The sequence below is a fragment of the Myxocyprinus asiaticus genome, chromosome 33 (genome assembly GCF_019703515.2).
Source record: "Myxocyprinus asiaticus isolate MX2 ecotype Aquarium Trade chromosome 33, UBuf_Myxa_2, whole genome shotgun sequence".
Taxonomy (NCBI): domain Eukaryota; kingdom Metazoa; phylum Chordata; class Actinopteri; order Cypriniformes; family Catostomidae; genus Myxocyprinus; species Myxocyprinus asiaticus.
In genome coordinates this window covers 22,860,591-22,873,125 of record NC_059376.1, presented here as the reverse complement: position 1 = coordinate 22,873,125, position 12,535 = coordinate 22,860,591, and the positions used below count along the sequence as shown (strand labels likewise).

At 45.0% G+C, this 12,535-nt stretch overlaps 1 protein-coding gene across 2 annotated transcripts in view; it reads left to right on the top strand.

Moving 5' to 3' along the window:
* LOC127424243 (glutamate receptor ionotropic, delta-2-like) overlaps positions 1-12,535 on the top strand; it is a 618,756-nt gene that overhangs the window by 472,760 nt on the left and 133,461 nt on the right. For both annotated transcript variants that reach the window (XM_051669247.1, XM_051669248.1), the window contains exon 10: positions 7,849-8,046. In XM_051669247.1, coding sequence (XP_051525207.1) covers positions 7,849-8,046 — 198 coding nt within the window. The remainder of the gene's footprint in view (positions 1-7,848; positions 8,047-12,535) is intronic.

The following is a 12,535-nucleotide window of genomic DNA, read 5'->3' as shown; positions in this document are numbered from 1 at the left end:
TAGGGACCTCAATGGGATCGCCTCCGCCGGGTATCCCCCGCGGACCTCCCATTCCCCAGTACGCTCGTCTGCCCCAGTCGGGCTTCCGGATGAGCAATCCGGCACATCCTGCCCCGGCGCGGCTCAAGATCCCGCACCCCGTCTGCTCGTCACCAAGGGCGTCCCCCTGCGGTGACTGCACCGGCTCCGCCGCAGCCCGCCCCTCCGGCCCGGCCCTGGCGTGGAGCCCACCGTTGGAAGCCGACGCCACCCGTCTCACAGCCGGCACCAAAGAACCCATGGAGGTCCTCGAAGCGCCCCTGAGACGGGCAACCCAGGGACGAGGGAACCCACTCATGTGGAGCTGGTAGAAAGACCACTCCATTCCCCGGTGGAGGGCCGGGTGGAAACTCTTTTGTTGCCTTTTTGTTTGATTTCACCGCACGCCCAAGTGGCTGCGGTACCCAACAGTTCAGCAAAAGAGCGGCTTCCTTCCTCCCTGGGTCACATACCCGGTGTGTACGGTCGTCACCACGACGACCGTCCACGGGCTTTTTCTTGCAGGATTGGCGCTCCAGCGGTGCCCTTTCCACCCCTGAGCGCCCAGCTGTGGCACACAGCCACCCCCGATGTGGCAGCCTCCACAGGTTATGAGGACAGGCCTCTTCCTCCACCGTCTCAGGCTGTTCCGGGGGTGGTCACAAGGAGCCAGGTAAGTGCTTCGATGTCCCTAGACTCAGCACGGCCACGACGTGCTGTGGCACCTCGCGCTCCACCCCGCCGCGAGGCCTCACGTGCCGGTACGTCCGACGACGTTGTCCCCTTGGTCCCCCTCGCGCGGAATTTGTACGCATGGCTTGCGCTTCCCAATCCATCGCGGTGGCTGGTCTGGACCGACTCGGCTACGCGATTCAGTTCGCCAGGCGCCCGCCCAGGTTCAGCGGTATTCACTTCACCTTGGTCAAGGGCGAAAACGCTGTTACCCTGTGCGCGGAGATCGCTACCCTCCTACGGAAGGGCGCGATAGAACCTGTCCCTCCAGCTGAGATGAAGAAAGGGTTTTACAGCCCCTACTTCATCGTACCGAAAAAAGGCAGTGGGTTGCGGCCAATCTTGGACCTGCGAGTACTAAACCGGGCTTTACACAGACTCCCGTTCAAGATGCTGACGCAAAGACGCATTCTAGCGAGCGTCCGGCAGCAAGATTGGTTCGTGACGGTAGACCTGAAGGATGCGTACTTTCACGTCTCGATCCTTCCTCGACACAGACCCTTCCTGCGGTTCGTGTTCGAGGGTCAGGCGTATCAGTACAAAATCCTCCCTTTCGGCCTGTCCCTGTCTCCTCGCGTCTTTACGAAGATCGCAGAGGCTGCCCTTGCCCTGTTAAGGGAGGTGGGCATTTGCATTCTCAACTATCTTGACGACTGGCTAAACTTAGCTCACTCTCGAGATGTGTTATGCACACACAGGAACCTGGTGCTCTCACACCTCAGCCGACTAGGGCTTCGGGTCAACCGGGAAAAGAGCAAGCTCCTCCCGGTTCAGAGCATCTCTTTTCTTGGTTTGGAGTTGGACTCAGTCTCCTTGACGGCACGCCTTACGAATGAGCGTGCCCAGTCGGTGCTGGCCTGTTTGAAGGCATTGAAACGGAAAACAGCAGTTCCACTGAAACTTTTTCAGAGGCTCCTGGGGCATATGGCATCCTCGGCGATGGCCACCCCGCTCGGGTTGATGCATATGAGGCCGCTTCAGCACTGGCTCCAAACTCGAGTCCCGAGACGGGCATGGCACCACGGGACACACCGCGTGGCCATTACATTGGTCTGTCACCGTCTTTTCAGCCCTTGGACTGACCTCTCGTTTCTACGAGCAGGTGTTCCCCTAGAACTGGTCTCCAGGCGCATCGTGGTCACGACAGATGCCTCCAAAACAGGCTGGGGTGCTGTTTGCAACGGGCACGCAGCCACCGGCCTCTGGACGGGTCCGCGACTGCGTTGGCACATCAACTGCCTCGAGTTACTGGCAATTCTGCTCGCCCTGCGGAGGATCCGGCCGTTGATCCAGGGCAAGCACGTGCTAGTTCGGATGGACAGCACGGCAGCAGTAGCATATGTCAACCGCCAAGGTGGTCTGCGCTCTCCCTGTATGTCACAACTCGCCCGCCGTCTCCTCCTCCGGAGTCGGCAGCACCTCAAGTCGCTGCGAGCCACTCACATCCCGGGCAACCTCAGCACCACAGTGGACGCGCTGTCACGGCAGGTTTCCCTCAGGGGAGAGTGGAGACTCCACCCTCAGGTGGTCCAGCTGATTTGGAGTCGATTCGGTCGGGCACAGGTGGACCTGTTCACCTCCCAAGAATCCTCCAACTGCCCGCTCTGGTACGCCCTCACCGAGGCTCCCCTCGGCATAGATGTGCTGGCAAACAGCTGGCCCCCTGGCATTCGCAAATATGCGTTTCCCCAGTGAGCCTGCTTGCACAAACCCTGTGCAAGGTCAGGGAGGACGAGGAGCAGGTCGTCCTGGTAGCACCCTACTGGCCCACCCAGACGCGGTTCTCGGACCTCACGCTCCTCGCGACAGCTCCCCCCTGGCAAATTCCCCTGAGGAAGGACCTTCTTTCTCAGGGACGGGGCACCCTCTGGCACCCGCGCCCAGACCTCTGGAATCTCCATGTCTGGTACCTGGACGGGACGTGGAAGACCTAAGTGGCCTACCACCCACGGTGGTAGACATGATCACTCAGGCTAGGGCCCCCTCTACAAGGCGCCTGTATGCCTTTAAGTGGCGTCTATTCGGTAAGTGGTGTTCTTCTCGACACGAAGAACCCCAGAGGTGAGCAGTCGGATCAGTGCTTTCCTTCCTGCAGGAGAGGCTGGAAAGGAGGCTGTCCTCTTCCACCTTTAAGGTGTACGTTGCTGCCATAGCAGCACACCACGACGCAGTTGACGGTAAGTCCTTAGGGAAGCACGACCTGATCATCAGGTTCCTAAGAGGCACCAGGAAGCTGAATCCCTCCAGACCGCCCCTCGTTCCCTCATGGGATCTCTCCGTAGTTATTCAGGGTCTACAGAGAGCCCCCTTTGAGCCTTTGCAGTCAGCCGAGCTTAAGGCACTCTCCTTCAAGAGGGTAGGTGACCTGCAAGCATTCTCTATCAGCAAAACGTGCCTGGAGTTCGGTCCGGGCTATTCTCACGTGATCCTGAGACCCCGACCGGGCTATGTGCCCAAGGTTCCCACCACTCCTTTTAGGGACCAGGTGGTGAACCTGCAAGTGCTGCCCCAGGAGGAGGCAGACCCAGCCCTGTTGTTGCTGTGTCCGGTGTGCACTTTACACATCCATTTGGATCGCACGCAGAGCTCTAGAGTCTCTGAGCAGCTCTTTGTCTGCTTTGGTGCACAGCAGAAAGGAAGCGCTGTCTCCAAGCAGAGGATCGCCCACTGGCTCATTGACGCCATAACCATGGCATATTTCGCCCAAAACATGCCGCCCCAGGTAGGGCTACGAGCCCATTCTATCCGTGGTGTAGCGGCTTCTTGGGCCCTGGCCAGAGGTGCCTCTCTAACAAACATTTGCAGAGCAGCGGGCTGGGCAACACCCAACACCTTTGCAAGGTTCTACAACCTCCAGGTGGAACCGGTTTCGTCCCAGGTAGTGGCACGCAACACAAGCGGATAAGCCCGGGATAGCCGGCCGGGTGTATCGCTTGCACATAGCGCCTTCCACCTCCTTTTGAGCTGAAGACGTGCGCCATTAATTCCTAGTAGTGTTCAAAAAACATTTTCCCTGGTTGACTTCCTCCGAGCCCTATGGCAGTCGAGTTTTCGGAGAGACTCACTGCCGGCCCAGTACACGCGCTAACTAAGAGCCCTGTTCTGGGGTAGGTGCTCCGCATGTGGTGGTTCCCTGTAAGGCTAAACACCATGCAATCTATATCTTCCGCTAGTTCGTTTCCCTGCTTGCAAACTGCGTCTTCCTTGGGCAGAGCCCCTCTGCCCCAGTCTCCATGTTTGTAGTAACTCCTCCCCCATTGGGCAGGATCTACCTTGAAGGCTCTCCACTTGGTTGGAAAGACCATGTGACATATTTTTCCACTTAAAAATATCCCCCCCTCTCTTGGGGCGAGGTGTGGTCTCCGCGGTGTCCTCCTCTTGGGAGGGACACCCCCCGACTAGACCTTTCAGCCCAGTCGGATAATCCCCCTTCTTTTTTAGGGTGTGGAAAAAGAGAAGGGGAAAAGAGGCCACAACTGGGTTAAGCAACCTCTATCTTTGGGTAGTCGACTTGTCCCCAAAAAGGGCCGTTTGACACTCTTAACTGTGTCGGGGGAGGTTACGTGTCGACCTGGTGTGCTGGCTATGAGGCACACAGCAAGTCTGCCCACCACACACCGCCAGTTCACGTAACACCGTTCAGCCTTGTGGCGTTTTGTATAGGGACCCCTAGTGTCACTACATCGACACCAATGTCGAGTGAGTGACAGATAGGGAACGTCATGGTTATTGGTGTAACCTCCGTTCCCTGATGGAGGGAACGAGACATTGGTCCCTCCTGCCACAACGCTGAACTACCCGCTGAAATGGCCGGACCTTATATCGGCTCCTCAGCATAAAACCTGAATGAGTGGTTGCATACCAGCTCCTTTTATACCCATATATCCGGGGGAGTGGCATGCAAATACCACTCGCCAGTTTTCATTGGCCTTTTATCAAAGACCAGAGGTGTCTTGGGCTCCCAAGAGTGACCCCTAGTGTCACTACATCGACACCAACGTCTCGTTCCCTCCATCAGGGAACGGAGGTTACACCAGCAACCATGATGTTTCTCTCCAGTTCATGTTTCACTCCTGCCTGAGTTCAAACATTTAGCCATTTGACACCGTTTTCACCTGTTATTAAGATGCGTCTCAAGTGATCCGATCACATGTGGTCAGGTGAGACATATCGCTGTTTACACCTGGTGTTAAATGCATCTCTTGTGACCACTTGTGATCAGATTTGGAGGGGAGATCTCTGTTTCATGACGACATACATCAATCACTATGTCAGTGTGTTACTGCATGATAATAAACCAATAACAAAGTCAGAAAAGACAAAAATAAAAGCATGAAAAAACAGTGCACTATTTCTCCCAGATGCAGCTGAAATTTAATCTAAGCACAAAAGCAACATTTCGAGCAGAATTATCAGTTATTTTAGCGGATTACTTGTATTAAAGGAGCTTCAGATGTCCGTGCTTCTCATAAGTGTCCGTGCATGTTGATTTCAGACACACTGAAGAAGATATATGATCTTCTCATGTTTGTGTTTATATCCGCTGTTTTTTTTAAATAATTTTTTATTCAGATCGGATGGTTATTTCCTTTTGAAGCCGATCATAACTGGCAAAGTTTAAACTCTTGTTTTAGCGCAGTGGCAGATTGACAGGTGAGGGGTGGTGCTTCGCTGCTGTCCGGGACACGTTCAGGATGGACCAGAGGCAGGTAGAGTAGCCAAAAACTGTACTCAAGTAAAAGTACAATTACTTTTACTTGAGTACAAGTAAAATTAATTGCTCGAGTAGAAGTAATGATATTAATAATTACTTGAGTAAGAGTAAAAAAGTATCAAATTAAAAGAATATTCAAGTAGCGAGTAACTAGTTACTTTCATATGTAACATAATGGACGTTTACTCCCCTATGTTCCATGACATAATACACATTTAACATGTATTACATAATAATAATAATAATAATAATAATAATAATAATAATTTCATATTGGAAATTCTTTCATCATTCACCCTCATGTTGTTCCAAACATGTATGACTTTCTTTCTTCAATGCAATGCAATACAGTTAAAGGAATGTTCCGGATTCAGTATAAGCTAAGCTCAGTCGACAGCATTTGTGGCATAATGTTGATTACCACAAATGTATTTTGAATTGTCCCTCCTTTTCTTTAAAAAAAAGCACAAATCTTGGTTCCAGTGAGGCACTTACAATGGAAGTCAATTTTACAACTTTGTTGCCATGACGATGTAATGTCATAAAACCCATGGACAACAGAGAACAAGCTCTGAACTTAAATAAGCCTAACATGCTTCCAAATACAGAGATAAGCTGTAGTTTATCTTTACTGTACATAACTAATTATCTAAATAACTACACCTAACTAAGAATCCATGCGATTCAGTACAAGTTAAGCTCAGTCGACAGCATTTGTGGCATAATGTTGATTAACACAAAAATGTATTTTGAATTGTCCCTCCTTTTCTTAAAAAAAAAAAGCACAAATCTTGGTTCCAGTGAGGCACTTACAATGGAAGTCAATTTTACAACTTCGTTGCCATGACGATGTAATGTCATAAAACCCATGGACAACAGAGAACAAGCTCTGAACTTAAATAAGCCTAACATGCTTCCAAATACAGAGATAAGCTGTAGTTTATCTTTACTGTACATAACTAATTATCTAAATAACTACACCTAACTAAGAATCCATGCAGGACTTTAAAAAAAGCATCTTTCAAACACAAAAGTTGCTGTGCAGTGTGCACGCACAGAGATGCGCTTTAGTAGTCATGCACACGCAATCGCAGAGCAAAAGGCATTTACACCTAACGCGGATGTTAACATGGATTTCTACAGTAGGCACTGATATATTTCAGCACTGGTATAAAAATGTATACCTAGAAACTGAGGTCATTGGAGCTCATAGTTACAGCATCATCCTGAAAATTACCAGCACCATGACACAATGTTATCACAATCGCCAAAACTCACCGCAACAAGTTTTCTTAAGTTGCAGCTGCAGTTCTAATCTTGAAATATCCACTTGTCTTGGTGTAAAATGAAGGTATTGCATGACGAAAGGAAGTGTTTTTGATGAGTGCTTGCTGCTGCTGCAGTGATGAACTCGACTCCAATATGACAAAGCGCAGCTGCAAAGTTACACTGTTGTAAAAGTTCCGCTATTCAAAGAAATCTCTCAATAAACTATGCATTTATTAACAAATATTTAATTAAAACCAGTATTGTAATGACAGGAACATAGTCCATTGTAACAAAGTAAAAGAAAATTTACTTGAGTAAGAGTAAAAAGTGCCCACTATTAAACCTACTCTTAAATGTAATGGAGTAAATGTAGTGCTTTACTACCCACCTCTGGGACAGACTGGCATTTACACATCAAATGTGATGTTCACATTTGTATGTGGCTTTTATGATCTGATTACAAAACATTTTAGACCCAGTTTAGACCTGTATTTAGCGCTGACCACGTGATCGGATCATCAAAAATGCATCTTAATACTAGGTGGAAACGGGTTCTTTGTGAGGCCTTCCTAGGTCCTTAAGCACCCTTATATCCTATATTCTTTGTAAAATTTCACTCAGATGCCCTAAAAACAAAACTATGCATATTTACTTTCCTCATATTACTCTTGATTGGATATGGCGTGGTGCTAATTCCCTCCCGACTTTTCTTAGAATTATGCCGCAATTCATAAGGGCAGGTTAAAGTGAAATGACATTAAGCCTCAGCCCGTATACAACAGCTTTGACTCCTGCTGAAAATAAAATAAAATTATAAGCATTAACTAAGGCACTGTAGAAGCTTATACTTCTGCTTCAGGTAGACACTCGTCTTAGATCCAGGAATGGATCTGCCACCCTCAGAATCATGAACGTCAAGCTGTGTTCTTAGTAGAGTATTTATAATACCCTGCTGACTTTTAAACCTGTGCCCTCACCTACCTTAATGTCCATAGGCAATACCGTGGGACTGTTTATTATAAATGTCTTAATCCTCTGCAACTGTGTTTGTTGGAGCTAGAATCTTTAGTCTCAATAAGCTGATTTAATTATTTTTGTGCTGCTGCTTTTTCCAGGAAGAACCTTTTGTGATGGTCTCTGAAAATGTACTTGGGAAGCCCAAGAAGTACCAGGGCTTCTCAATTGATGTGCTTGATGCTCTGGCAAACTACCTTGGCTTCAAGTATGAGATCTACGTGGCTCCTGATCACAAATATGGCAGCCAGCAGGCAGATGGGACTTGGAATGGTCTTATCGGAGAGCTGGTTTTCAAGGTAAGATAGACTTTTTATACATATATTTATATAAAAATGGTTTGGACACTTTAGTGTGTGAGTGTATGAATGCATGAAATCTTCATAACACAATATAGAACCAAGTGGCATTTATATTAAAGATAGGAAACTTATCCAGCAAAACATTTCACAAAAAGACGTTTTTTAGGTTTCAAATGATAAAACTATAGATATACTGTTCGTAATTATGACAACTGTTTGGACACTTTCTGGTTTATCAAACATAGTGGAAAATGTCAATAGAAAAAAAAATTGTTTGCAGATGCCGATTGTTTTGATATTTTGTATCTAATCCAGAGAAATTAATTTTAAGTGGGATACAAATATTTTTGGGGCCATTGTATACAGTATATACAGTATTTGTTGAAGACAATATGTAAAGTTTTAATACACCCAATTCAAAGCTGAATGCATTTCAAACAATTTGATGATGCAGAAGTATTTTTAGTGCAGTCAGCACTGCCTTTGATATGAGTAACATAATACATTACTCCTGAATGCTACAAAGCTTTTCATTGCTTCCCTTAAACTATCTTGGGCTTTTCAATTTCCCTGGTATCCCCAAACAGTCTGCACTACTTTGATAAAGAGGAGCACAGATTTCTTACATGTGAATGAGAAAAACCTCATACCAAAATGCTATCAGCTGGCAGATAAACAAAACACAAATCTCAAAGCAGTGAGAGGTCACACATTTTCAGGGCCAATACTCACAACCTCCTGCTGCTTTCCATTCCACAGCTCTTTACAGTTCCACGACACGCCACCGTACCTATACCGCTCTCTGTCCTGTGAATATTCCTCACCACTGTTCGTCAGGGAAATAGAAATGAGTCACAGTACACTGCTGCTATCTTCATTTCCAGAGAGATAGACAAAAACGCAAGGAAAAAATAATCCCATTGTTGCGGTCTCTGTTGACACATTGTTTTCCAGCAACTTCAAATCTGCACGCTTTCATGATACACCAGACCTTTGATGTTTTATTGAAATTCAGTATTTCAGTAAAAAGTTATTTGATTTTTCTCTGGTTTTGGATTGTGTTCGGTCTTATAAAGTAGTTGAAAACAGGCTTTATGGTAGGATATAACAGGCAAGGCCATTACAGTGGAAGTGACTAATGTGTTAACAGCAACTGTCACAAGTACATGTACAAGTGCATTATTTACACCTAAACACACATGCACACTAACACACAACATAGTATTCCCTTGTGACAGGCCTTTGAACTTTGAATACCTTACAGTACAAATCTATATGCCTATGTAGTACTTGTGCAGCATAAATGACCATTTCTGCTCATTTAAGCATTTTGTTTCCTTAGCAGACCATGAAATTAGCAGATTTAGTCAGCTGTGTATTATATATGTGTGGGGTGGCTAAGATGACATCAGGACATATTGCTTACATTATGTCCATGTCTTCTTTCCTCTTACAAGAGCTTGAGAGATATGTCATTTGTTAATGCACCAATTTACAAAGTCGTTATTATGTTTTTGCAACCATGACCAGTTGCCTAGAGCAAGTTAAACTTAGGAAAAAGAGGCCCACAAACATTTGCCAGTGCAAATTTACAGTATAAAAAGAACCCTTGCATAAGAGTTTTATAAAGACAGCACTTGAAGAAAAGCTTTGTTTAAAGGGGTCATATAAAACTATAATATCAAGGTTTTACGTTGTTTTTTTAGAAGTTTATTTATTTTTTTTTTTTGCTGCTTAACTTTAAGACTTCCATAACTATCCTTTTCAACTCTCTTGTTTCTAAGATGGTGTTTCTTAGGTGTACCACTAGCATACCAAGACTACATCTATTATGTGCTCCCTAAATCAGTCTATTTTTTTCTCAGTTTAGATTCTCTCTATTTTGTGAAGTGTAGTTTTTCAGGCTCTTACAATGAAGCAAATAGTGTTGTACAGCAAAGTTTCTATGGCAGGACAATTGGAGGAGCACTTGTGTGGATTAGCATTTGTGAAGTGACTGGGGAGCCGGATGCTTCTCTAACCCTTCTAAGACACTGAGGTCGTGTGGGGGTCCCTGATCTCTGAAGGTGGTCAAGCAGGTTAATGGGAGTCAGACAGGTGACTGTGGCTCTTGCCCTCTGATAATGATCTGCTTTTGTTCTGCGGATGATAATGTCTCTTGACAGGAACTCTCTCAGGCTGCACAGGTCTCATCTAATCTCTCTGCAACTGTGTGAACCTTGTCACAATGATTTGCGGAACTGCCAAAGAAAGAATAAAAATTAGATGTTGTTTAGCATTTAAAAGCCTTATATGCAATTTTGGCAGCAGAAAGTATCCACAGTTTTCCTGAACAACCACTGGGCAGTGCCATGATGATTCTAATTGCCTGTTTTCTGTTTCTGGTCTTGAGACGCTACAACTTGTGCTGTTGTTGGCTGTCATAACAACTCAGAGTAGACTAAGGGCCCAAACATACTTTACGCAAGTACACAAATGCAGACACGAGCACTTCTTCAATGCATGGCCAACGCGTGGTCCCATTGTACATACATTACGTGCGCTCTTGCGTTGCTCTGGTGGTTACAAACCTCGGACCACAAGGGGGCAAAAGAGTTTATAGGTGCCACGAAACCGGATGTGGTGGAGTCAACATGTCGATAGTTGAGGAGTATGTTCTTTTGTATTTGCTGAAAAGATGACAGAAAATATGTTTGTATAATCTAACTTGCTCCGCCATGACAGTTGTTGACCGAAAAAAGAAAATCCACTGTAGCGGCCCTTGCGGCAACGCTGAGAATATAGCTTGTACTTGCGTTAAGTTATGAATTGCGCTCTGACACATTTCACAATGCAACAACGCGTGAAAAGATGCATCTGCGTTCACGTGCTTATGTAGAGTATGCTTGGGCCTTAAAAGACACTACACTTCCTAGTTCACGAAAAAGGTTGGATTTCCCCAAGCTACATTGAAGGAATATGAGAATATTTTGTTTTCAATCTGTATGTGTGTATATGTGTGCGTGTGTGTATATATATATATATATATATATATATATATATATATATACACTGTCATTCTAAGAGAGGGTGGGAAATGGTCATGAAAAAAATAAATTCTGGCTGTTTAAAAAAAAAAAAGTGAATAAAATAAATGATAAATATAAATATTGAAAAACCAACAAAAAATCTGTTTTAATTCTCTCATGCTTCAAGTTACATGACAGGGAAGGATTATTAATCAAATGATGCTATCTTTAGAAAACTTAATGGCCCAATAAACATTACATTAACATAATTGTGATGTTTAAGATGTTGCTTATTTTTATATCAGCAGCAAAATCATTGTGAATATATTCTGAATATTCAATATATCATCAAGACCTAGGGCTCCATTTTTAGAGTGCTAATGCTAAGCGCTGCACTCTGCCATAATTTATAAGTGCACAGTCAAGGGGCATGGCCATAAAGTTTTGATATTTTCATGCAAGCATGCGCTAAGTCTAGGGACAAGTGGGTTTGTCAAAATTGTGTGTGCAAAGCGCTAATAGGCTGGGTGAAGTGCAATTTAATTCTGAGGTTCTTCTTTGGGTATTATATAGTCCATTTCCTATCAAGCACCAGCAATATAAACAAAGACAGCACATTTATAGAAATTGGTAGTGTAAATGGACTGTTTCCAATGAATTAGAAGAATAGAAATATGTACTTAGGTTATTTTGTGCATCAACTGTGTCAGGCATATTTCTAGTGACACGCTGATTTTATACGCATGGAAAATGTGGTTCTTGTCAGGATTTGGATTTACGCTCCATTAAATTATAGAGAATATTCATCTGACAGACAAATCATGGGTAGTATTAACTGATTTCATAGGAACACACTTTACCTCTACCGGTCGATGTTGATTTTTAAAAATCTAACTAAAATATTTCTAAATTCAAATTACACTTCAAACAAAATGAAAATATAATCAAAATAATGAAGTGGTCAAAAAAATCATACCAAATTTTACCCTCTCCATTTTCTTCAACTCAGGTTGCTGCCGAAAAAGGTGTTAGTGAGGGCGACAAATGCTGCAGTTTGTGTGGGTTCTCCTAACACCCCAGTATAGTGACAGGGACACTTTACTGTAAAAAGGCACTGTCTTTCAGATGAGATGTCAAAACAAGGTCCTGACTCTCAGTGGTCATTAAAAATCCCACTTCACATTAAAGAGTCGAGGTGTAACCATGGTGTCCTGGCCAAATTCCCTCATTGGCCCTTATCAATCATGACCTCCCATTAATCCCCATACATTAATTGGCTGTATCACTCTACTTTCTACCAACATCTGGTTTATGGTGAGTGTACTGGCACACTATGGCTGCAGTCGCATCATCCAGGAGATTCCCCTGTTCACTATGTAAAGCGCTTTGAGTGTAGTGTCAGAAAACCCTATATACAGTAGTGGCCAAAAATATTGGCACCCATGGTAAATATGAGCAAAGAAGAGTGTGAAAAAAAA